This window comes from Alosa alosa, chromosome 6 (genome assembly GCF_017589495.1).
Source record: "Alosa alosa isolate M-15738 ecotype Scorff River chromosome 6, AALO_Geno_1.1, whole genome shotgun sequence".
NCBI classification, from domain to species: domain Eukaryota; kingdom Metazoa; phylum Chordata; class Actinopteri; order Clupeiformes; family Clupeidae; genus Alosa; species Alosa alosa.
Genome location: NC_063194.1, coordinates 22,025,634 through 22,052,230, shown reverse-complemented (window position 1 = coordinate 22,052,230; position 26,597 = coordinate 22,025,634). Strand labels below are relative to the sequence as shown.

Sequence of the window (26,597 nt, the reverse complement as noted above, 5' to 3'; positions counted from 1 at the left end):
CCTACATCCTGATTTGTTGATATTGAGGCAATGATTCCATGCAAAGGCTTGGGCTTCAGGGCCCCCTGACCACTTGGGCCCCTGGGCCTGGGCCCGGTAGGCCCGTGCAGTAATCCATCCCTGCAGTTAAGTACCACTTTGGGAGAACACATTCACTTCTTAGGAAATGAGTGCACATCCACCCATGTCCTTGTTCAGTGAAGAAAGCCTTGATAATATCTCTGTAAAACCTACCTTTTGCCATTACAAAAATAGGTGTTGAAATATGGAGTGGAATGGAGAAAATACATCTGCATTAAAATACATCTGCATTAAAATACATCTGCATTAAAATTCTTGTAAAAATACATCACTCAACCTCCATCTGTGCTCCATAGCATTTCTTGATCATTTTCTAACTATGCTATGATTATATGTAGCATGCAATAAATGTACAGGATACTCCTCCTTCTCCAGATGCTTTTCATGAAATTCCTCTGCCGTCAGATATTGCTTCTGGTCCAGCTAACAATGAGGGTTGAGGCTAATGAAGATTACATGGTCTATGAGGGACACTTTTGTACACTAGGAGAGAGGTTTTTTTGGACCATTCACTGCAGAATCCTTCCGCTGGAGTTGCCATCCTCTGTTTGTGTTTCTCTTCATTATCTGAATGTATTCTCTTGTATTCTTCAACTCTTGGCCCATTTTCCACCTCACAGAATCTCCCCTTTGCCATCTTTCTCTCTTCCTCCATCACTCTCTCTCTTTCCCTTCTTGTTCTTACGACCCGACCCCGAGGACTTTCTTCATGTGCTCGTACACCACATAGGAGATGCTGACGGCAGGGATGACCTTGAGGAAGTTGGGGGCGATGCCGCGGTAGAGGCCCGGGACCCCCTCGTGGGACACGATGTGCTTGAACTGGCCCACCATTGACAGCTGCGGCCCACCCCCTGTGGAGGCTAGAGGGAGAGAGGAGAGGGGGAAGAAGACAGCGCAGCAGAGAAACATGTATTAAAACGCCAACATTGCGGTATTTTTATAGACCCTTTCAAGAGAGTTCCATTATCAGCATCATAGTTGGCCCCACAAGGCTTCCGTTTTAACATTCCATATGTTATCTTAATGCAGAGGAAGTAGATTGGGAACCAAATAGAACGTTCAAGCATTGTTTTTGTTTTTATTGTTGAAAGGGTCTATATGGACACGTCATGCACGTCATCTCCTTCATGTGCTTATGTAACTGTTTCCATTCGACGACAACAAAGAGACACAGCTGACCACTCTTAGAGATGCTATCAGTACAGTGGTGTTGTGCCTGGCAGTCTGGAGTAATTGGCAAAAAAAATTTCAATAGTAACTCAGCTTTGCTTTGCAATAGTAACTTCACCTTGTGTCGCATAAATAAAATGATTATTTAGTTGCACAGCACATGTCTATGTGTTTGTGTTGTCTGTATGCTGCTGAGACCTTGAATTTCCCCTGGGGATCAATAAAGTATCTATCTATCTATCTATCTATCTATGTCTAACCTGCCTGTCTTATCCTCATTTTATGCCTTTCATCAGGTCTCCCTGTTTCACTTCTTTTCTCACTCTCTCTCTTTCACTCTCGCTTTTTCTCTCTCTCTCTCTCTCTCTCTCTCTCACACACACACACACATTCACATTATAATGTAGGTGCACTATACAAGCCAGCCAGTGCTCCTCCACAAACGCGTAATGCACTAGAGGGCACCAGTCTGCCTCTGATCCTTGGGAGAGGGGTTAAAAAACCAGAGTGAGTGCAGGAGAAAGATTGGTTGTAGAGGTCTGCGCGGGACTGATTTTTCTGTCCCACTCCCGCATTAATGTGTCATTTTTAGTCCCGCTCCCGCCAGCATCTGTAACATGATGCTCCCCCGCTAAAGCCCGCATGCAGGAGGGATAGCCTATTCAGTTTTTCTTTCTGTCACGAAAGGAGCACACACACCTGAGAAAGAATCCAGATGTCAGTTTCTTGGTTCTGAATGTAGGCTAACAACTGAAGAAGGCCTAGTCTGGTGCCCTCTTCCTGTCATGCTTTCGATTTCGAGTTTTGACCAGGCGCGCCTGCAGGTGTACGTCCGGACGCACTGTGCGTACCATCAAGCTACTCAACAACAGAAAATGTCCCTTGTGGGTGTGTGTATTCACACCAAATTGGCCTACCATACCTTCCCAACTATGCACAGTATCTATTTAGCTGCATGCCATTAGGCTATTTACCATTTTCTATTACGTAAAGTTAGTGAACACGCTATCAAAATTAACGTGCACGCATTTTGTTTGAGCAGGAGAGAGAATACGCAAGCAGACACTCAATAGGCTACTTGTTTTCTTTTACTCTTTTATCTATATATGGCTATAAGCACACAATGTTGAGCTATTTCACTAACTCAATACTCATCATGGATATCACAAGTTTAAACAACGAAAACAGAAAGGATGGAGGCAGCAAAGCTAGGAGTTATTCCAGATGGGCAAGAACAAGGTAGGCAATTGGTGTGCTTGTCAGAACGTTAGACTGCACTAAGCCAGACGTCACGTTACACTAAAGGTAACTTTAGCCTGTATAGGGCTGTATCAAGTTGTCCAAATGAATAGGTCATTGTAGACATTGTCGTTGTATTATTGCATGTGGATGTTGTTATGCTATGTAGGCTACTTTTTGCTGACCAATGCATGGACCTAAAACGGACAAATATTGTTCATTGTTCAGTGATTTTTTTTTTTTTTGGGTGATGGGTGTTTTTTGACAGCACCATAGCATTAATTCTTGCAGTAACGCCCCTGGTTTTGACAATAAGCAGCAGGAACAAATTGAACCCCGTGAAAACGACAAAATAGGGGCGTTTTGGCGTTTGTGCTCACCTTTCTTTGAAAGAAGTTTGATAGCAGTTGTTTCCCCTCATTTTGATATCTCTCTTTTTTCCTGTTTTGGCCTTTGTTTTTTTTAGTAACCTGACTTGGCTTTCTTGGAGAAAGACATTGCACCAACAACACAACAATTAGCGGTCCACTACTAGCGATGCTCAACTTAATAAAAAAAAAGATAGACTACCTTATGAACCGTGCAGGCGGACTAAACCATTTTAGCTCTTTAGCAAGGGAGAGTGAGAGTGACCTTAGACAGTTTTCACTATGTTTGTATACAAAATCAGTCAGTCAAACTTTACATTTCGTCTGACATTCATTTTACATTTAATTTTGAAGTTAGTTAAAATATTCAGGTAAAATAAATATATGGTGGAAAATAAGTATTGCAGCTTTTTTTTTTTTCAGTAATTAGCCTAAACTTCCAGTGAGTCTATTCGAAATGTTCCACCACACATTATATTAACACACATATAGGCCTAAAAAATCCAAACATAAGAGTTTGTGTATTAAAGTGGAATGGCTACAGGAAAAAAGTATTGAGCGTGCCTACTGAAATTTCTTCAATACTTTGTGGAAAAGCCTTTGTTTGTAAAGACAGCTTCAAGACATTTCCTGTATGACAAAACTTATTGGTCGCAGTATCAGGTGTGATTTTGGTCCATTGTTCTAAACAGATTCCAGGGGTCCCTCTTGTGAATCCTGATCTTTAGTTCAGATTACTTCCAGAACTGTTTAATTGAATTTAATTAAATTGGCTGCCTTCAAGTCTTTCTGGAGCTTTCTCGAAAGTGGTCCTTGGCTCTTGGAATTGACTATCCTTCTGACTCCCTGGTCAGAAATATTCTTGAGGAGATCCTGTGCCCTGTGCTGGTTGATGATGCAGTGATGTTTCTTCCACTTGGAGATAATGGCTCCCATGCTTGGAAGATTCTGAAGTTTTGAAATGCATCTGTAACCAGTTTCATTGATATGTTTTGCAACAATAAGGTTGCAAAAGTCTTGGAAGCTTTTGCTTTTATCCATCATGAAATGTTTCTTGTGACACCTTGGTAATGAAAACCTTTTATAGCCCATCAATATGTAAGCTACTAACCAAGCTTACGGTATATTATTTTTACAGATAGAAGGATAACTACTCTCTAACTACTTACAGATTCCAGCTTTCAAGCTCCTTCCCTTTCCTTGCCTTAGTGCTTTTTCTTAGCGTGTTCAATACTTTTTTTCCTGTGTTATTCCACTTCATTACACATGACTCTACTTATGGAGTTGTTTGGATTTTTTATGTGTGGATTACCTGAGTTATTACTACTGTAATGCCTGATGAAAATGTTGTGCCCCCTGTATTCCACTTTTCAAGGGCCCTCCTCCATTGCCCTATACTTCCCACTTTCCCCAGTTTCGCCCTTTAATCTGCTGAACCTTCTGCTCATTTCCAAATATAAAAAACTCTGCAACTCAACATTGGCCTGCCTGCCTCAGCTGCCTGTGAGGGGCTTTTCAGTTGATGCTGGATTACTGTTCACTGCAAAGCGACCCAAGGATGAGTGCAACTAACTTTGAAAATCAACTACTGCTCAAACTTAAAAGGAGAACTCGGTGATTTTTCACATAGATCTTCATTTCTCAACATCCTTATCAGGCAAATTTACCTCCACTCGGCGACCATATTGCGCCTTATTGTGGGCACTTATTGCATTGCATCTATTTCGGCAGAAATCGCGTGTCGCGTAAGGCTCCGCGACACCAATCTTGCTCCAGCAAGCGAGATCACAACAGATGATTGGCACGATGTCTTCACAGCACACCACATGATTGGCTCAATGTATTTTACAACACACCACATGATTACCTCAATGTGTTATTCACATGTCAGCGTTTTGCGTAGGAAGGGTTGTGATATGTGTAGACAACTGCCATATTGGCCTTACAAACTAACCCCATGCATTACTATGGAGGATTTTTTTGAGTGCTTTAACTTGTACTTGAGTAATATTTCATCAAGGTATTGTACTTTTACTTGAGTACAATATTTTCATACTTTTTCCACCTCTGAATATAGGCTATAGGCCTGCTATCCGTCAGTTATGCTTAAACCACGTTTTTTAATGCTGCTTAACAGAACATCCAGCTGAACTATAGTTATGAACACTACTTTAATCATTTCCATATTTAATTTTACGCACACATTTAATTTGCGGGAGTGCAGTGAATCATCGGTTTGTCCCAAGACCCGCAACGCATTCCTCTCATCCCGCCGGCTCCGCAAAGAGCTTTCAAAAAGTTGTCCCGCGCCGCACTCTTTTGCGTCGGGACCCGCGGGTGTGCAGACCTCTAGTTGGTTTGGTTGTGGCAGCCAGAATATCTTGGATAGATCTTTTTACACCCCCATCGTTTGAGACTGGACAGTGTGCTGTGCTTTCCCTTGTAAATTTCACATCATTTCATATTTTGGATTTTCGCCCCTAGTTTAATTTCAGAATTTCCTCCATTTGAACTTGTGCTCACCGACCAGCAGGGTCACTGCTTGGTCTGGCTGAGGAGATAAGGTGACCCAGTATCCCCTGAGTCACATTCGCAAATCAGCTCCTATGCATAACACTCTCCAACATCCTTCACACATGCAAGGTTAGGGACTCCTGTTAGGCTGCCTTAAACCTCATCATTTGAACCCCCCCCAGACCCCAGCTGCCTTTGGTCAAGCCCCTGGCATCCCCACCAACCCGACTCACCTTGGGCCTGCATCCTCGTGCGGATCAGAGCCAGTGGGTAGCTGGCGAGCTGGCCGCAGGTGCTGGACACTGTGCCACATCCCAGCAGCACCAGAATCCCTGGGTCAGCCGAGCCTTTGCAGTACCGCTGCAGCCAGGCGTTCTTTAGGGTCTGAGAGAGGGATCGAGAAAAAGAAGGTGGAGCATGAGATTTTAATAAAACTAGATGTACCGCATAGCGGTACAAAATATGACCGCCGCTCAGTCCTGTACATCCATTCGAAAATAAATCATATTAATGAATTTGTCTCCATCTTCTACTCCATCCCCCACTCTTGAAACTTTTGTGTATGCTTGTTTGGAATGTGTGTGGGGTCGCGACACAAAAAAGCTTACTGGCTGCAAAGGTGAATAGATTTGTAGCACTTGCCAAAAAATTTGTAGCATTGTTATTAAACTTTTAAAATCTCTAAACAATCACAAGTAGGGCAGTTCATCACAGTCCATCCATTGCAACTGGACTGATGAAAGGTACACCTGTAGGCTACACTGTATTTGGGAAAAGCAGAAGGTAGCATAATAACAAAACAACAGCTATCAAGAAGAGAGGTCATGTCATGGATTTTTGTGAATGTTTCTTCTTCTACATATGCATAAGTTTAGTCATCTAGTTCATATGATATTCAGCTTTATTGTCAATGCCCAAATTAAATACCAGTAGTCTAAAACTAAATGTAATTTTACCCAGTGGTGCAAATAACTGAAATGCGTTGCTAGACTGTTCATACACATTTTAACGGCCTCCATCACTTAACCAATGCTAACGGTAACTGTAGGCTACCTAGGTCCTATAGCTATTGATATTATAAGATTAATGTACCTGCAGTAAAAACCAAGAATGTCCGATAAACATTCTCAGATTTATTTCGGCTTCAAGAAGAAATGGGAATTATATTTCATGTGAAAATCGTCCTATCCTTATTAGACGTTCTCTGCGGTAAACTACAGTCCTTGTAGGAAGTGTCCATTGTTTTTCCAACCCACTTTAGATTAACTTCCAACAAAATTACGTCTCACTGCAACGATGCGCCATCTGGTGGACAAACGACTACGTATCACCAATACTGGAAATGCAGCCATGATGATGAATATTTGGTTTTCCTTTAATCCTACTGAATTTGTAATTATGTATCGGCCGTTCTAATTGCCGATACCGATAGTATGTGCGTGCCTGTGTGTGTGTGCGCGTGTGTATATGTGTGCACCATCATCTACAGGCCAATGAGTGTACAGTCACTAAATGTACACATAACTTCAATTTTTTAGACCCCCCCATGGATGAAATTCTACGAAACTTGGCATACCCCCTGAAGAATGCCAGGTTAATCATACACATCAAATTTGGTGCAGTTCTGAACATCTGAAGAGAGGGGCGATTGATATTGCATTTTAATTTTTTACCGGGGGGGTGCAAATCACAAATGAGTGATTATGGGCTAGGTTGATGTGGGCCCTTGAGGCCAACATACCATAAAAATTTCTTCATCCTCTGTGCCACAGTTCAGGTAGAAAAAAACTTTGACAATCATTATATTACCGCTTCGCTAGCGGCGGTCATAATAAAAAGACCATTATGGACTTAGTTGTTGACTGATTGGCCAGAAAGGCTATTTGGCTATATGAGCAAACCTGACAGGGGCAGAAAAGGAAAGAGCATGAGGCTAAATCACAAACCCTCCCTGGGGTCACTGGTAACTAATATGTTACACTCATTTCCCAGAAACTGTCTGAGTCTGGCAAAGGCAACTGGAGTAGACTCAAAGTCACAGACACACACACAGACACAAACCTCATAGACAGCCAGATCGATGCCAGCGTATGGAATGATGCCGAGAGTGTTGGGCATGTAGCCCCGGTAGAAGGCCCGCACTCCCTCCTTCTGAAGGATCTGCTTGGCACAGTCCACCATGCCTGCGTACTGGCCCGTTTTCCTCAGAGTCAGCCGAGTCTTTAGCACCTGCCACCAGGAAACAGTTTAAGTGAGGGGAGACTTAAGGGATTAAAGATTGAATTTAAGAGATGGGAAGAAACTAGTTATTGAGACGAGGAGAGGACAAAGTGGTGGTGGTAGTATGAGCGTGTGCTTGTGTGTGTGAGCGTGTGCTGGTGTGTGTGGGGGAGGCTTGTGTGTGTGAGCGTGTGCTTGTGTGTGTGAGGGGAAACTGTTTGATCCCCCCCACCCCACACACACACACAGCTTCAGTCATGCTCGTCCGTCTAATTAAGTAAATGCCAGCAGTGAGAGCTGACTGCTGCTACACATTTGAATGCGGCTTAAATTTCAGAGCAGAGCTATGAGCGAGCAGGGGGAATCAGCAGTGAGCAACAAGCTATTCACGTGCTTTAACAGCCGTCATTACCAGTAATGGGCCTCTCGCACGTCCTTGTTGGGGTCAACAGTAAGCCCACACCCTCTTTCTAAGTTTCCGCCATCGGCTCTAGGTCACCACTTTGTTTTGCCACTGTTGACTACCTCATTTACTATGGTCAGTATGATGTGGGGGATCTGACAAAGTACACACAGGAAGGATGTCTTTGTTTTTGACCCTGCCTTTAAACTCAGCAAAGGATTGCTATGTGCTAACTGTAAAAAAAAAAACGCCATCAGTTGATAATTACAGTAGACACAGTGTTTCTCATGGTCGATGATCTTGTTTTGTAAAGGCCTGACATAGCTACTTTGTTTTGTGGCAGCACAAGGGCTTGTCATAATTGATTTTATGCATACATACTACACAATCTGCATGTGTTTCAGTGTCATTCAGTTTCAGTTTCGCTACAAAAACATAGTAAACAATGGTAGGGAGAGTATCTAAAATCTCTCACTGTTACTCTCATTCTCTAGGGCCTCCTGCTTTCCCCTTGTAAATGCATCCCATGGATGGTGATGGATGTGTAACCTGATGTACCTCCATAGGGTAGATGATAGTCTGGGCAGTCGCCCCTGCCAGAGAACCTGCTAAGAACCTCTCCTGCACCCTCAGCGTGCCTCCCTCTCTACAGCCTCTGAGGACCCATTTAATCTGCAGGCACAGAGGAAGCCAGAGACAGGATGCAGATGTAAGAACAGAAGGGTGAGGGCTATAAGAAGGTGCATTCTATTCTCAAAGCCTAGGATTCACAATTACAATTGCAAGAATCCCTGAAGCATATGATTCATTTTGGTGTACCCATTAAAATATAATATCAACATTTCACATGAAACAATATCATTATATCAAAACATCACATGAAACATCAAGGCAGAGAACCTCAGCTATGGAGAACCATCGAGATACAGGACTCCCAGCAGTGGAAGTGAGATTGGTAGTATAATAGACTGAGCCCTAACCTGTTCATAGGCCATAAACTTGATAGCTGATTCTGGGGCTATTTTGAGCACGTTAATGCCATTCCCCCTCCATAGGGACCTGATACCCCCCTCCTGGACCATGCCACGCAGGCCTATCCACAGGCTCACTCCACTAGAGCCATGCACCTGCAGACAAATAACAACTCTGTATCAGTATCATATAGTACAGGTACCATCAGTTCATCATTATCATATACAGACCACAATAGTATATTATTATCATATACAGACAACAATCCAATTTACTTCAAATTTTCATACTAGTTGGAGGGTCACGATATCTCAGTCCTGTATCAGAATCCAAATGCAGGATTTTCTTTGCATTTTCTTCACTGACGAAGGTAGGAGTGAGGGTAGGAGTGAGGATAGGATAGGAGTGAGGGTAGGAGTGAGGATAGGATAGGAGTGAGGGTAGGAGTGAGGATAGGATAGGAGTGAGGGTCTGCAATCGCCTGACTGCTGCTGTATCATCATATACAGACAATAACATTACATCATCAAACAACCTATACTGCACATGTGCCACCAGCATAGCTGACTCCAAAACGGTACAAGAGGGGTAACGCAGTGCTGCCTGACCTGCAGGAACACCTTGAGGCGGTCCAGTGGGGCTGTGCCGGTTCGTGAGACGGCTCCTGCCATGGCCCCCGCCATGAGCTGCCTCCACACCAACCCCGACCTCCGCTCCCGCTCCGAGAACTCGTCAGGGACCGTCAGGTGCTCACCGATGTCAAGCATCTATGAGAGAACCACACAGAGCATTACACCAGTTAACATGGATGGATTGTCTTTCCACAAAGCATAAACATCTGCACTATTTGTGACTGAAGAAAAATGTGGCCACAGATGATGCCCTCTTCTCTCTCACTGACCATAGCATGCTTCCAATGATGAGCGATTTCCTCTAGGTTGTGAAGGGGGTTGAATAGGAAGTGATCTCGCCACTCTTTCCAGTCAATTGTCATGGTGCCATCCTTGTCCATGCTGGCATGTGAGCAAAGAGCAAAGAGGCCTCTGTTATATGTTATCACTAAACAGCAACATCTCCATCTACCTCATCACCATGCGCTGACTATTGTAAAATGGAAGAATTAGCCTATGTGAAGGTAATAGTAGAATAGCTAATATATTGTTATATTTTGAAACAAAAATGTATCTCTGTGCAGCATATTTTTCTTTGATGAAGGGCAGGGATTTTCTATGTCTCTCAGCCATATGTTTATGACTGTTATAAAAAAGCACTCATTGTCTTTATACCTCTGGAGGATTCGGGAGGCCTGCTCCACGGATACATCCACTCCCAAGTTGCGAAGGGACAGCTGTATTTCCCCCACATCTATGTGACCTGGAAAAGAAACACCATCACCTCTCAACATTTTATACTTTCTCGTATGATACTCCCTGTGATTAGTCAGTGTGACCCAGCTGTTTGGCTATGCCAATGGGCAACAATTGAACTGGTTAATTTGACAATATAGGCTTATTTTCTGACCAAATACATGCAGTTATAATGTTTCTTTCAAGTTACACAGTGAATGCACCATCTCATGCATATTAATCTTTCCCTGTATGCAAAGGGTATATCACCAACGTATACAGTATATAAATATATATCCATGCATGGGCATGCGGTATGTGCATTGTGCGTGAGGAAGCGTGCAGTGGGGCGTGACGTGTGCATGCAGACCATCGTTGTTACGGTCCAGGTTGCGGAACATGAGCCGGAGCTCTTTCTCATGCTCGAGAAGGTACTGGGTGAACTCCTCAAAGTCCAACTGGCCATCGTGATTAGTGTCACTGACGCGCACAATCTAGGGTGGGGAGGGGGGTGGGGATTGGTCAAAGGTGATGATAAGGAAAGGAAGAGGGGGTGGGTCAAAGGTGAAGGTTCATGAGGAGAAGACACAACATGATGAGGGACACATTATAACATCACTCACAAAACCTGTGCAGTAATGACAAATGCAAATCTTTTGTGCTTTAGTTTTATTGCTGTTAAGTGTTGGTGTTTCCATTGTTTCATAAGTTTTCCTGGCAATGCTTTGTAATGGAGAAATATTCATGCTACTCCCTCTACAATAGTCAGAAAATGGGGGGCAGTACATGGAAGAAAAACAGAGAAAATCCTGCAGGCACACAAGGAGAGAGCGGCCTGTTCTGGACCCTGTACTTTCTGAAATCTGCCACCCCATGTGCTTAGTGACCGGCAGCCCAATCTGAGGTCGACCTGCAGAGTGTGTGTGAGTGTGAGTGTGTGAAGCGCTAATCTCACAGGCTTCAGCTCAGCACATGACTCAAACAAACCCAACACTCAGTAGAAAAATAGGGGACAGTCTTTGCAGAAAGTCAACAAACCTTTCTCCTGCTTTGCACAAGGCTTGCTAGTCTCCTGACACGGTAATGCTATGTGAGACACCCTACCCAGATAGACAGTTCTGTTTTCTGATCACACAGCACTCAGGAGGATGGCTTTCTTCATCCCAAGCGACCATAACACTGGTGTAACTTTATTTTAAATTAAATCTACATCGCAATTAACCTTCCAATGTACAAAGGATGTTAAACTGGTCCACTGATTTCCCTGGCCCAGTCTGTGATATAAATAAGCAACCTTTCTATTTCGGCAAGCTGTATCGCCTCCGGGTGTCTGACAACTCACAGAGGACATGTTGAGGCCTACACGACATCACTGTCCTTACAAACGAATCAACACTCTCATACTTCAACGTATGCATGAAGTTGCTCATCATAATCTGCACTACAATGTGCCATCTATCATATCGTGCTGTTTGTTGTGATTCATTAAAACATTGGCAGCCAACTAGAATCTGTAGAGTCTTGGGAAATTCTAAATTGTAGAACTACTTGACAATTCATGTAGGCCTACTATTTAGGTAACAGGAAGTGTAATAAGCAAACACACAGCCGACTGAATATCTGCGATTAGGGCTGTTTTATCAATGACATCAAGGGTCAACTTACTTCCTGGAAACATTGCTTAAGTGTGCTTTACCTAGGATGAACAATACCATACAGTTACTCATAAACTCCAACTAATTACCAGGAGTGAATTTGATAGTGAAGTTACTTGGCTAAGATGTTCTGACGATAAAGTCTACTAGAACCTCACTCTCTCTGTCTCTCTCCCTCTCCCTTTCTGTCTCTCTTTTAGACTTGACAATGTTACAATAGATCTATGTGACAACAATGACAACATCCTAGAGGTATGTCTGTGAACTGGTCTGGCTGATCTGAGATCTCAATCCATGTTCATAGCCAGTGTGTACTCCTGGCTCTGTCCTGAGTCTGTCAACATTGCTTATAACAAATAACAAAATTGCATTTCACCCCTACATAAGTATCTATGAAAAGCCAAACATCAAATCCGCTAACCTCTGTGGTTCTACCTTTTCTCCCATGGGTATAAGTCACAAAGAAAAGTGCATGACCCTAGGGATGTAAGGATTACCGGTATAATGGTAAACCGCAATAAAAATGTTGACATTTTCCGTTTTCATTTCAAATATCATAATTATCACGGTTGATTACCACGGTGTGGTAATCCTTCCCAGCTTCATCCGAGCCTGCTTTTGAGAGACAGTAGGCCTGGATACAATGAAACAAAACTGGTATCCTACTGATTCTGAAGTTGATGGATTTAACTGATATTCGGATTAGGCTACACCTGCTTTTAAAAGGTGTAACATTTTCACCGCAAAACGTCCACTGCATCATGTAGCCACAAAGTTTGTTTCGGCAGTCAGGATGTAGGCCTATGAATGTGAATGAAAATATGTCCTTCTCCAGTAGCAATAGGCCACCTTAAAATGCACCGGAATAAAGGGATCGCATCTACTCACTAACAACTATGAGCACCCCCAGGTGAAAATGAGTTCCAGCGTCCCGGTTAACTTTTGGGTTTTGCCCATACTTTTGTAACATAATAAAGCTTTATTTGTATTAATAATAATAATAAAGCTTTATTTGTATAGCACCTTTCATACACAGAATGCAGCTCAAAGTGCTTTACATTTGAAGCATGTAACACAATAATAGTCAGTCAGTCATTATCAATCACTTTTCTTTGCTGTTTATGATATACTCAGCAACATATCAAAAATATAGAAAATGACGTCATAAGACTGGCAGCCTTAACCCTCTTCCCCCCCCCACAAGCACACCATATGGCAACTGTGGCAAGGAAAAACTCCCATATTCCAGGAAGAAACCTTGAGCAGAACCTGACTTAATGGGGAGCCCATCTGCTTCTGGCTGGCTAAAGCCCCCAATAGTAGCAGATGTAGAATAATCTGAAAATGTAGTCTACAGGATAAGATGAGTTAACTAAAAGCTTTCCTGTACAGGTATGTTTTCAGATCTTTTTAAAATATTTACTGAACTCGCCTGCTTGATGTACAGAGGCAGGGTGTTCCATAGTTTGGGGCATAATGGATAGCATAGCTTCTCCACTTTGTTTGTGGAGCACTTTGGGTACGATTAAAAGATTAGAATTGGATGATCTAAGTTTCCTTTGTGGTTGATAAGATATTAAAAGCTCAGAGATATATGAAGGTGCTATGCCATTCAGAGCTTTGTAAGTAATTAACATAACCTTAAAATCAATTCTATAGGAAATAGGGAGCCAGTGCAGTTCAGCCAACACAGGGGTGATGTGTTCTCTCTTCTTAGTCTTAGTTAAAAGTCTAGCCGCAGAGTTCTGTATGAGTGCCAATTTCTTTAGATGTTTTTTGGGAAGACCAGTGAAAAGTGCATTGCAGTAGTCTAACCTGCTAGTGATAAAGGCATGAATTAGTTTTTCTGCATCTGCATCTGCAACATAGTAAACACTGTCAAACTTTTTGAAACTATTTCAGCTTGTGTAGGCCTATCAGGGCTTTCTGAACATATTGAACACTTTTAAAAAATACCGCGATAAAACCAAAAACCGTGATGATTTTGGTCACTATTAAAATTTCATAACATTACAGCCCTACACGGACATCCATCCTTTTTGTGAAATCATGAGGGAATGTTACCTAGATTTGTGCACTGACAATCCATGCCAATTTTCCAAAACATTAAACAGGTTAAGAAAACGTTTCCTAACTAACTTTAGAGCCATAGACTACAATATTGAGTGCTGCGTGGTTTCAGAGGATAGCCTATGTAATGTAAGGTGCATATCGGACTTACTTGACTGACTATTGCAGTCAACCTAGAATGAGGTTAAGGATATCGTCTGCGTTACCTCTACAGCATGGCAGGTCTCACATAGCGCGCTACAGGACATTAAAAATTAAGTTCAGGCCAAGCGTCCCTTGAACTGTGGCTATTTTACAAAAATGATGGACAATTCTGTTTCTAACTCCTGGCCAAGATCACACCTCTAACTTTACTCAATTCGTGCGCTATTTTCGGCATAGACCTGCGCGCGCGACAGTAGGTTATTGCTTTGCCCTAGGTGTTGACATCATAATTTAAAATAGACTAGTATACAGAAATTGAGACCTGCACAAATAAATAAGCACAGAAAATAGATTAAGTTGTATTGATCATGTCAGTCTTTTATAAGCCTATACGGAAGATTCGGGTTCAGGGGAGTTCAACGGAGGCCACTTAGCCCGTAGCCTATAAGAGTTCAGAGTCCATGGCATTTTAAAACATCATGTTCATATGGCAAGAATCACCAACAAATTCAAACACAAAGTAGGCTATATCCGACTAAATAGAACCTAACTATCAAGGTGTTCCTTACCTCCTCCACGTCACCACGAACACCCCAAGCAGCTAGTCCAGTGCGCAGTTCATTCAGGTCTATCCGACCGTCTTTATTTAGGTCCAATTGGTCAAATAATTCGGCCCATCGTTTCTCTCTCTCTGGATCAGTAACACTGTTGTCTTGACAGCGAGCCCGAGTCCAATCAAACCAGAACCGAACCCTCGGTTCGCCCATGTGAATTGTGTGTTTCCAAAATCCTCACTGCTTGTACTGGTTTAGATGCTATGACGGGGAATCTTATACACCTTAAGACGAAGTGCACGCTGAGGAAATTACATCACGCCCACACATGATTGAGAATATAAAGTCCGTTTGCTAAACGATCCCTGACCATTACGAGCCTTAAAACAGTTAAAATTGAATGAAAATGCACAGAAAGAGCCCAACTTACATGTAACACTGCCCTACCTCCACATCTGATACTAGAACAGGGTTTAATCCTGTCAGCATTAGGCTCCTGAAAATCTCTGTACCGGTGTAAATGAGCTCCCCTGTCTGTAATATTAATCCCCGTATCGGTTACATTGCCAGTAACCTTGGTGATGCCTAAATCCTTCAATTAATTCCCGTGAATAACCATTATCGTCACAGGCACGTTTGCAATGAGTTAGTCTAGTTAAATTGCACATCACATCCAATGAAAGCCTCTACCGTTTACCGCATTGTCGCGCGGCAGCTGTGGCCGTGCGCACGTAGCATGGGGGATGTTCACCGGCCATTTTTGGCAGTTATACTTGGAACTCATCAGGATTTAACTGACCCTATACGCTTTTCGGAGACAACGAGTTTGAGTCTACGATTAACCTACGTCCTCGTCCCCTATTCAGTAGCCTACCGAGCTCGAATTTTCGCTGGACAGCCGAAATCCGAACGGCTGGTAGGCACTATAGGCAACCTCTCACAAGTAGATGTTAGATGCTCACGTTTTTCTTCTCACGCGTAAAGATGGAGCCCGCTGCTTTAATGCACCAAAAACAAAAATATTTACAGCCCGTAATGTTTTTGACGTTATGAAGATGCCCTATTGTTCCACAAAGCGCAGTGGATAGCTAGGCTACATTAAGCGCAAGTGTGACAGCTGATTTTGACAGCTGTAGCGCATCGTTCGGTTGAATCAAATTGTAAAATATAACACTGACTTTTTATAACCATTAACACACTTGGGCTAAGCTCTACTATAGCTTACTTTATACCACCTGGCCTTGTGATTGTCTCCTAATCTGAATTGTTATTATGCCTACATTCACATTGACTCCACAGTCAGACCCATAGATATTAGTAGAGATGGAGAGGATTTATGACGTGGTATCTCATGATGATGCGCAAATGAATGGAAACTACCCAGTCAGCATTTTGCAAGACAGAGCCCTGTCTGGAGATTAGTCTACATACAGCCATTCATGTCTAAGCATGGACAGCTGTTTGCTTGTTGGCTGCTTTGTTAGGAGTGCACAGCATTTGGGCATTTAAACAGGCATGTCTTACTGCAGGTAAAACTCCCAGATGTTGGTAAATTCCTATGTGTTGCACTTAAATGCCAGTGCTGGCTGCAGCAGGTCTAGTGACTAAGTACCAACATGTATTAGAAATGTATCTAGACCTTTTTTTTCCTGAAGTTGGTTGCACTATATATTGTAAATGAAGCAACCCCTTCAAATCTTTATATTATACATATATGGAATTCCATAATCCAATTCATATAGTAAGACTTCATGGCCCCCCATTTGCACTGAGATGAATGGAATCATGTCAAGTTCATTACAATCAGTGGCTATAAATACTAGCCCAACAGGAATGACAGAAAGTCAATGGCTCTGATGGCAGCCCTGTATGAAGCCAGTTCTCTCAGTGTCACAAAAACTCACTCTGCATTTCAAACATGGAAGCCTTGCCACAAGATCTTTGGCTGGAGTACGGAAAGGAGCCATTCAATGGGCCAGTCCCATAGTGAAACATCACAGGACGCCACTGAGGCTTGCAACGATTGATATGTATCAGGATGGACTGAACTCAGCAGGCAGCCAAAGCATGTGGAGTGGCGTCTCATTTATATACACAAGCTCAGGCCATTTATGAGTTGTTGTGGAATTCTAGTGTCTAATCCTTAGGTGTTTACAGTGATTTTGTCAGAAAGATTAAGTTTTCATATATACAAACATGGGGCATTCTTGTGTTAGAAAGATTTCAAAATATTTTGACTAGAACAAAGCTGAGGTAATTATCTAAAACGACAAACAATATTATGTGTTATGGACAATATTATGTGTTATGGACAATTTTTGTACCATTCCTCTCTCTCCTCTTTTCATTTTCTGATGATCAACATTCTATTAAATTTTCACATATACTTTGTTGTCTAAGAGGGGACTGTTACTACTGAACTGTCATGGTAACACAATATCACATTCAATCGCTCTTGAACTTGGGGGAGCACTCCAGTTCATTTTTATGCCAAATAGAAAAAAACATTCAGTGAAAGATATCCCATAGTGCTCTAGTGCAGGCAGCCATGGCAAACTGGCAGACACACCTGTGCTTTTCACTTCAGTATAGTCTCCTTTAATGTGTTCCACCACCATCTGGACGTAGAAAAACACTCTTTCAGAGTACCAGACATTTCTATCCAAGACGAAGAACATTGGGATTGTACTAATCTGCATTGAAAGGATACTAAACAGAACTGAATAACTGAATTACATCATGAAGCATCATGAAGAAGGCTTCTGCAATATCTTAATAATAATAAAAAAAGGAACTATCAAAATTGAATGAGAGCAAAACATTCCAATACATAGCACTTATGTAGGACTGTCCTATGACATCTGGGAAGTTGCATCAAAAACTGCCCATTGTAAAATGATGGGCCATATGGCATGCCCACTTGAATCAGGTTTTAGTGTCCACACTGGTAGTGATGCTTGTGTATATCATGTATAATTTAATATCTAGGTTAAGTAAAAGTCTTAAAATGTATACATCCCTAAGGTGATGGTCCGTGGTCTGTGATCAACCAGCAGGGGCTGCAATAATAACACCAGAGAGGGTTTTAGTTGGGTATGGGGTCATGACAAGCAACACGATGGGCGGATCGGTTGCTGGATTAGCTCTTATACCCTGGCGAGGGCTGATCAGGTGACTCACACAGGCCGGGGGAGAGCAGGGTAGAGCTCGGGAGGGCTCACTCGAGCTGACCTATACTCAGAGGAGGAGACACGTTGATGACCTGCTGGGTGAATAACAAGACCCTGTGAGGTGGAGTGTCGTCTGCATTTGTTTCCCTGTTGAGAATAGGTGGTTTGCATTTGCTAACTAGAGAGCATTATTTCCTGAAGTCATTTTTTATTACTTGATGTCACTTCCTTTAGATATTTTAAACATATTTGGCTCAGAACAAAAGCTTTTTAGCCCAGCTGTAATGGATTTTTTATTATTATCACTGTACATACTGGTGAGGATGAATTGTATTTTAATGGTTCTGTAAAATCTAATCTATCAAATTGAATTAGCTTTTCATTACGCTATGGTACAAAGACACATCGTTGCTCAACTGTTAATTATGGTCTTGATAGTATTATCGTGGAGCCATTTCATTTTTTGAACATTTATTTAATCTTCTCCTTTGTAATGCGAGTCTGTTGTACCAATGACCACGTTCAATGTGAATTCAAGAATGTACTTCAGTATTAAGTTATTATAGTCCAACAGACAACGCACTAAAGGCAGTATACACAAGATAAAGTCCTTGATATTACAACATGCCAAGTCTCACAAACAAACACAGGAAAGATAGCTACAGACCTGACACTGGTTCTGCTCCTGTCAGCCTCTTGGCCACTGGATTTGGGAGCTACAACCTGACAAGACAAAATCACACGCCACATTTTGTGACACTGAATTTCTACACTTTATTTATTTATTTATTTAAGGTTTATTTAGACATGGACAGTGCACATTAATAAACATTTTTAAAAAAAATGTAAATGCGCCAGAATTAGGCAAAATGGCTATTTTGCATCTGTTGTCCATGGGCCGATGTTAACAGGCCAGATGTGCCTAAACGAAACTCTACACACATCATTGCAGACCTAAAATGAAACTTTACACATAAGACGTATTATAAACATTTTACAAACAAATGAGTCATTAGCGGTGTGATATTGTGTTTGTTTTGTTCAATGTTGACAGGTCTGGTTGCAGATTAAATACTTTTTTAGATTGGATTTGAATATATAATATGTTTTCATGTCTCTAATAAGATGGTATTGTGTTCCACTCATGTGCAGCTTTGATAGAAAATGCAGATTGGCCAAAACTACTTTTTCTCTTACTGCACTACGTGTAGGTCTGTAAGTGGGTGGATTTGTTTTTACAAACTGATTTAAAACTGGAGGAGCCAGTCCATTGATAATCTTGTACTGTGTGGCACCTTTCTTCTTGGAGTCCGACTGAGAGTATTTAAGCTGTGGCACTGCAGCGGTTACATTCTCTAAGGTTGTAAAACTGACAGATATTCAACCCTCCAATGGACTCACCAAAGGAATGGGGAGGGAGTCCAGTACCAGCCAGTGTTCGGTCACTTCGTGGGGCTGCAGTCCCCCAAGAGGCTCTCGCACCCTCACCTGCAGCTCCAGGTGTCCTCCTGTGGTCTTTCTCCTGTTCATCACCTGCCGACAACAGAAGCACACACAGCTACCAAATCCATTCAATAAGGTTTGGCCTAAAACTAGACAGACACGGTGCCGTTTCTTTCAGGCGCTTCACGACGTGGCACTCACTCTGTAATTACAAGTTTCAATCGGTTGCGATAACTGTGTTCACACTGTACTATGCTGTACTGTACTGACAGCCGACAAAACAATCCAGCATGCTAGACATTCAATCAGATCAGACTGGAGATGGAACGTTGATTTTTACGTCTTCTACTCAGGCGTCATGAATCTGCTCGAACTGCGCAGCATATCGGATAGGAAAATCTGCCCGATTCTAAAATGCAATTTTGGCCCGATTTGGCCCGTTCAACTGGACAGTGCCGAATATGGCTAGCGATACTGAGAACACTGATGGTCAGTTCTACACTAAATGGCAATCAGGAACAACTCTACTGTGTTGCTGTCACCTCTATGATTTGTCGAATTTCACATTGGGTGTCTAAGGAGTCCAGCTTCAGCTGACCACTGCCCACCACTTTATCAGTCTTGAAAAGACCCCTGCAGAAATGGGAGTAGGATACTTACAAACAAGCACACAAACATGGACATAAGCATATACTCAAATACACACTTACACAAAGTAAGACAGGCACTCACTCCTTTTGAAGGATCTCAAATTTGATGCCTTTAGACTGTATCACTCTCTTGAAGGCACGATGATCTTTTTTCATAAAGAGCTTGAAATGCTCATCAAAGACTAAAGGGTCAATTAGAGTCACGTTAAAAGACTTAAATATGTCAAAGCAGGCAAATACCACAACAATGTTTTATATCAAGTTTATATACTCCCACTGATAGTAAATATACACCTGGATTAACTGAGTCTTTAACAGGCCGTGTTTGATTCTTTTGAGCTTCTTCCTAGAGAAAAGAATATACAGTACATTTTTAACAATTTCACTCTCATTACTGGTATATAATCCTGTTGTCTTTATCCTAAATATGTTCTTACCAAACTTGGGAACTGAAACTCAAAGCGTACACTTGTGTCTAAATGAGCTGAAGAAATGTCTATAAACAAGGATGGGAAAACAATGATGAAACATTTTTGAAATTGTATGAACATTCGCACATACAGTATCTACAAATGACTCGTTTTATTCATACCTGTAACAGCTGGGAGGTTAATGCCCTTTACGATGATCAGCTCCAACTCATTGCCAGTAAGATCAGGGTTAATCCTGGACAAGGATTATAACATTAACACAGTAGTGTGAAAAATGGTGTGTTTTTGTTTGCGTGCGACATACATGTATGTGGGATTCTGTACTCTGAGAATGTTAAAAAAAACATCCTTTAACTCGGCTTCAATTCCATGTTAATAGTTTGGCTGCGGTTGCATGACTGTCAGCAGGAGCACAGCCCCAGGCAAAAACACTGACCACCCGAGTGAGACAGAGTGGGCTAACTCAAGTTTCTCACAGGGTCTCAGCTCACAGTGTCTTACAGGGTCAGTTCAGCTGCCAGTCACTTTTGAGTCACAGTGCAGCTCTCTGCCCTGCCTCCGTACACTTCTATGCTTATATACTCTTCTGTAAAGAATATCTGTACCCAGCCCTTAAGAGAAGCATCTCACTCATTTCATTATATTTGCTCATTGAGTGAATTAATGGAAACTTATGGAATTCAGGATGTTCTGAGTTAAAAAAGGTTTGATATCTTGACCCTAACTATTCCTCACCCCATACTAGTGAGGTACAGTGCTATACTCACTTAAATGTGCTGATGATGCACTCCTCTGTGTGGTACTTAGGTACAGCATATCCTCTTCTCTGGGATTCCCTGAGTATTTCAGCGTGCTGCGCACTCGTTTCTGCAAGTTCCTCAAACCTAGAATGGTTGGATACAACAAACAAATGGATAAAACATACAAAACATATGAAACATACATAATAAGAAAATAACACTAAAGCCAACTCCACTGTTTGCTGATATGTGTTGTATTTTTAGCTAGTTTGCAAACACACTGTAAGTTAATCACCTGGTGGTTTCCTCAATGTTACCCATGTGACTGAACTGCTGGCAGTAGGAAAGGCATCTCTGTGGAGATAAGCAGCACGTAGGAAATGTGTGGCAGAGAAGAGGACCACAAACTAGCAGAAAGTTATAAATGATTTAGTTATTGTAAACTTGATCATGATCAAGTGCTGAAAGTCAAGGCTAGTTAAGGTATTAGATCAGTTTGTCAGCTGAACTGAAGTTAGAAGAAAGAGCAAAAAAGAGGCTTGTTGAAAAAACTATAGACCCTGTCAACAAGAAAAACAAAAACAATGCTTGAACGTTCTATTTTGTTGCCAATCTACTTCCGCTAAGATAACATATGGAATGTTAAAACGAAAGCCTTGTGGGAACAACTATGATGCTGCTAATGGAACTCTCTTGAAACGGTCTATAGGCAATGTTATTTGTTAGAGAAGAAAGACCTGTTGTTGTTGCAAAAAGACATCTATCAGGTGTGTGTAGCTGTCTTCAGTCTGAGGTAGCACAGGTGAGCCAGTGGGCAGACACGACCTGATTTCCACCGGTCCACATGGAGGGTTTGGCTCCTGGCCTCAGAAAAGAACAGAGAGAGAGAGAGTGAGATTGAGGGTCTGACTAAACAGAAAGCAGATGTCCAAACACAGAATCTAGGCTTCTTGTAAGAGCATTTTGTAAGAACAAAATTTAAGTCCACTCTATTCATCCACTCAAACATATGTTATGATTGAATGTATATTACAGGTGTACAGGTGTTTCGTACCCAGCAGGCCTGAGGAGTGGCGTAGTTCTCCTCACCAGTAGTGTCATGACTCAGCAGTGTAGACTCATCCTCAGCACCAGACTGCTGACCGACTGAGAGAGACATGGAGAAGAAACAGGTCTGAAAAGGTCTCAACACAATATGATGAAGCCTTGCAGCAACATATTTAATATTTTTGACCCAACAGTCTGACTGAGGGAACTGAGGGGTAAATACACACACACACACACACACACACACACACACACACACACACACACACACACACATCAGTTCCTCTTCATCGGAGTCCTTCACAGGTCTCTCAGTTGGGGGTCTATGAGTCTGAACTGTAAGGAACAGCTTTCACCTTTCAACTATCCGTGAGGGTCGACAGAAGAGAAAAAGGGAGAGAGAAAGATAAGAGCGAGAGAGAGAGAGAGAGAGAGAGAGAGAGAGAGAGAGAGAGAGAGAGAGAGAGAGAGAGACAGAGAGAGAGATAGAGAGAGAGAGAGAGAGAGAGAGATAGAGAGAGAGAGAGAGAGAGATAGAGAGAGAGAGAGAGAGAGAGGAAGAGAGAGAGGAAGAGAAGTAAAAAGGAGAGCATAAGGGCGCTCACATCACTGCGTTAATCTATTCCAGCTTTGGCCAGAGAGGAAATTAGAGGCTGTTGATTAGCATGCTGCTGCCTCCGCTCATTAGCTCCTCTCGCCTTAGCCCTTCCACGCCACCCGATCCCCCCCCCAGCCCCTCCAGCCCTCAAAGTCCACTGGAGCAACCATGAAGGGCCCGCAACAGCTCTATCCCACTTCAAACGACCCCACTCTCTCTTCCTCGGCTCCAAAGTCTCCTGACCCTTTGATAGCGCCATCCTTAATTTGGACTGCCGTGGGTGCTGCGGAGAAACACTCTGATGAAGCCGTCTGCCCCAGGCTCACTGTGTGCCTACCGATACCCCTCTGAGGTAGCTGTGGCACGTCTCATTTGGAGGGAGATTATACTGACAGCAGCAATAATGTCACACTGAGGTGTAGGGAGGATGGGGGAGCTCAGGTGTCATGACATACTTTGACCAGGAGGGGGCGGCAGGGATCTTATTTCTGGAAGTTCTCCTTCTTTTAAAGCCTCTACTATGGACTCCAGTTTCTGCAAAGGGGAATGGGGGGAAGGCGTGAAAGGGAAAGAGAGAAAGAGAGAGGCCAGACAAACCATTAACTTGACTTATGACCTTCATTATTGACTTTATTATTTTGCATGCTACTACAGTCATCCATCAGAGAGGCTAGTGTCTGGCTCGGCCGGGACGTGTTGGTGATGTAAGGAGGAGGACCACTCGCGTTGAAAGAGCCCTCTAAATTTACAGTGCTGACCTAGATCGCTCCTCAGTGCCCCCGGCATACATAGACAGAGCAGAGCAGAGCACACAATCCAGCTGATGCTCTGAAGTGTGTGTGTGTGTGTGTGTTGGTTCTGTCAGTGGCAGTCTGTGTGTGTGAGTATGTGTTTGTATAGGTGTGTGTGTGTTTCCATCATTCACATTGACACACAGGTGCTACCTTGGCTGTCAGGTAGTAATGCTTGGCCAACTCCATGTCCCCTGTTTGTTTGGCTTGGAGGGCAGCCAATTTGTACTCCTTTAGTCTGCTCCACAACAGAGGGGTGGACTCTGTATGTTGATCAAAACAAAGGCACACACAAATATATGCCCACAGAGAGAGAGAGAGAGAGAGAGAATAAACACTTGGTCATTTTGTGGTGTAAATCAAAAATATGTCTCACAATTCTCTGTATGTTACAAACTGAATTTATCCAAAACAGTAAAACAAGACCACCATTGCAAAAAAGCTTCAGGGAACATCATTAACTGAATCATGAATCCATTAACACTAATAAGAAACCATAATTCCATTATATTAACCAGAGTAGTCTTCACACCTCACAAATCACATTCGGCCTCTGTGACCCAAGCAAGCGGATGAGATCAATAGGTAATTCACTTGCTGCCTTTGTAAATGTGCAATCCATAGATAGCCATAAATCAACACTGACAGAAGGATATCACATTCACTGCTGGAAGCCCTGATAAGTTGCATTAGAAATGCCAGGGCACAGATGACATTGATCATTACTGTAGGGTTACTGTAAAGTAACCACTGATGCATATGTTCTACTGAAACCTCAGTTTTGCAATTATTATTCGTTATGGTGAAATCATTCTAATTCTAATAGTATCAATACTCAATAGTGTGTTTGTAATACAGTTAAAAATAGCCACATACAGTACACAGGCTATTCTAAAGTCAGTGAATGTCTGTGGTAAATGGAAAGTCACACCTGTATCTGTAGTGTTTGATAAAGTCGGGTCATCAGTGGAGGAGAGCATCCCAGGAAAGCTTCCATATTTTTCCTCTATAACTGGTTGCACTTTCTGACAAGCAGATGGTTTGCTGGGTGTAACTACAACAGGAGGTGGGATTTCTGTCTCACTGACCGGATGTCCTCTTCTTGCAGACTCCAGCATGGCCTCTAAGGTCTAAAGAGGAAAATGACTGCATGTACTGAATGCCCTTGCAGGCCAGTGGTGGCATTACAGCAATTCTCATGCATTTTGAATGCAATGAATCAACATGAGGTAAAATCACGGCAGCGTATATATCACACTGACAGTTCCTTGGCCTGTCCACTCACTCATACCACATAATCATCTTCAGATGGTCTCTACACACTGCACAGCCAACTCTGAGGGATACCGCCATATCTCGCACCTTCAATCCCCTCCTGTATCTGCGTGTTCTGGCCACTGCTTTGGCTGAGCTTGCTTGCCGAATGGCGGCGCGGTACATGCCAATCCGTCCGACGAGGAGCACCTCTAGTCCCTGAGAGCTAGTGGAAGGTTCCTTGGTGGAGTGAGGTGGAGTGTTTGGCTCTGTCTGGTCGGTGAAGTTTTCTGCTCCATCCTCATTTAGAAGCTCATTTAATTCTGCCTGCGGACAGTGTGAGACGGAACATTTGGATTTCATGCAGAAAAAAAAAAAACATACCCGAGATATATTCCATATAGAACATGTCTCTAGTAGGAATCTGGCCCTGATGTGGAGTGGATGTGCAAGAACCATACCGGATCAGGTCCAGAACATTGCCAGAACAAGTATATACACTTTTCTGCTGCTGCAGCACATTTTAAAGGCAATCTCTGCCCAACCACTGAAACTATGTTCCCTTTTGCCGATTAATTAACAGATTAATCTTGGTCTACTATACTGACAAAACAAAGGCATGTTAAGTGTAAGTAGGTTGGTCAACACACAAGCTTTGGTCCTGATAACTAATGTGTTGGCAAGATTACCAGAAGATCTGTGTCAGACTCCAGACCCTCCTCCTCTTCACCATCTCCATGGTCGTCCTCTTCCGCTAGTATCACCTTCATACAGAGCAATGCTAATCTTTCTGGATCTAAAAGCAGATGGTAGGTAGGCTATATCTTCACATGAATTGCCAAAATCGAATGCCAATTACACTCACATTAGCATATTAAGTATCATAAAGCATAAGCAATAAACGTTGTGCTCATTATGGGCTAATATGCCTTTATCCCTAATTTAGACATCTTATTGAACATAATTTTGGCCTACGTGTTCTAGCATTATTTCCTCCTGTTGATTGACCCTCAGAGATATCAGGGGGCTGTTCCTCCATCTTCCATCTGTCTCTCAGCTTACAAAGGACAAAAATACTGTGAACAAACCGTAATGTATTAAGCTTTAGTTTGAATTATCCCTGTTCATTTTCGTCAATTCCATTTTTGATATTCACAAAACTGAACCTGTTGTAGCCTATCGAGTAGTGCTAGCCTTCCAGACAAGACAAATAACCCTAGAGGCATTCAAGCTAACACTAGCTGTACAAAGTAAAAGACAGCTAAAATACACTTTTCATGTTAAATCCGTGGAATACAGTGGTTTTGAAAAGTGCTATTATAATCGATAAAAGATCGCAGACATTAGCCTACTTACCATAGGAGGGAAGCATTCATCCAAATATGAAGGACCATAACATGTGATTGACTTCCTGTTGTATGTGTCTCCATTGGCAACCAGACACCTGTGTATGAGGTCATCAGGTGGCTAAAACCTGCTGTAAGCAATAGTTTAGCCTGGTGCATATTATACATGAGGATTGGCTTTATTTTTCTGTATTAATACACATGTTAAATGGGATACTGAGAGTAGACGTCATATTTTAGTAATAAACAAGAGTCTGAATATGTCAGCTTGCACTAAATAATGCTAAAAAAATAAAGCCTCAGAAAAAAATACAGTGCTCAGTGTGTGCTCGCTCTCCTCTCCCCCCCCCCCCTCTCTCTTTCTCTCTCTCCTCTTGAGATTATATGG

At 42.4% G+C, this 26,597-nt stretch overlaps 1 protein-coding gene across 5 annotated transcripts; it reads right to left on the bottom strand.

The window, feature by feature from the left end:
* Positions 1–303: 303 nt before the first annotated feature.
* Positions 304–26,303, bottom strand: slc25a23b (solute carrier family 25 member 23b). Of its 5 annotated transcripts, XR_007193803.1 has the most exons (21): positions 26,220–26,297; positions 25,839–25,939; positions 25,553–25,659; positions 24,972–25,190; positions 24,541–24,739; positions 23,763–23,872; positions 23,274–23,352; positions 22,228–22,319; positions 21,911–22,033; positions 21,469–21,527; positions 21,201–21,317; positions 20,595–20,668; positions 20,440–20,498; positions 20,297–20,348; positions 20,085–20,184; positions 19,895–19,985; positions 19,311–19,442; positions 18,577–18,632; positions 17,920–18,001; positions 17,309–17,798; positions 10,755–10,810 (listed from the first exon to the last, which is right to left on the bottom strand). XR_007193803.1 is itself a non-coding variant. In XM_048246581.1 (10 exons), exons 1-10 carry the CDS (start codon positions 14,950–14,952, stop codon positions 763–765), a joined length of 1,443 nt encoding a protein of 480 aa, XP_048102538.1. In that variant the 5' UTR covers positions 14,953–16,084; the 3' UTR covers positions 304–762. The 5 variants fall into 5 exon arrangements, 1 of the variants encoding a protein (XP_048102538.1); XR_007193804.1 differs by having other exon boundaries at positions 17,309–18,001; positions 25,553–25,627; positions 26,220–26,303; XR_007193802.1 differs by having other exon boundaries at positions 17,309–18,001.
* Positions 26,304–26,597: the final 294 nt, after the last annotated feature.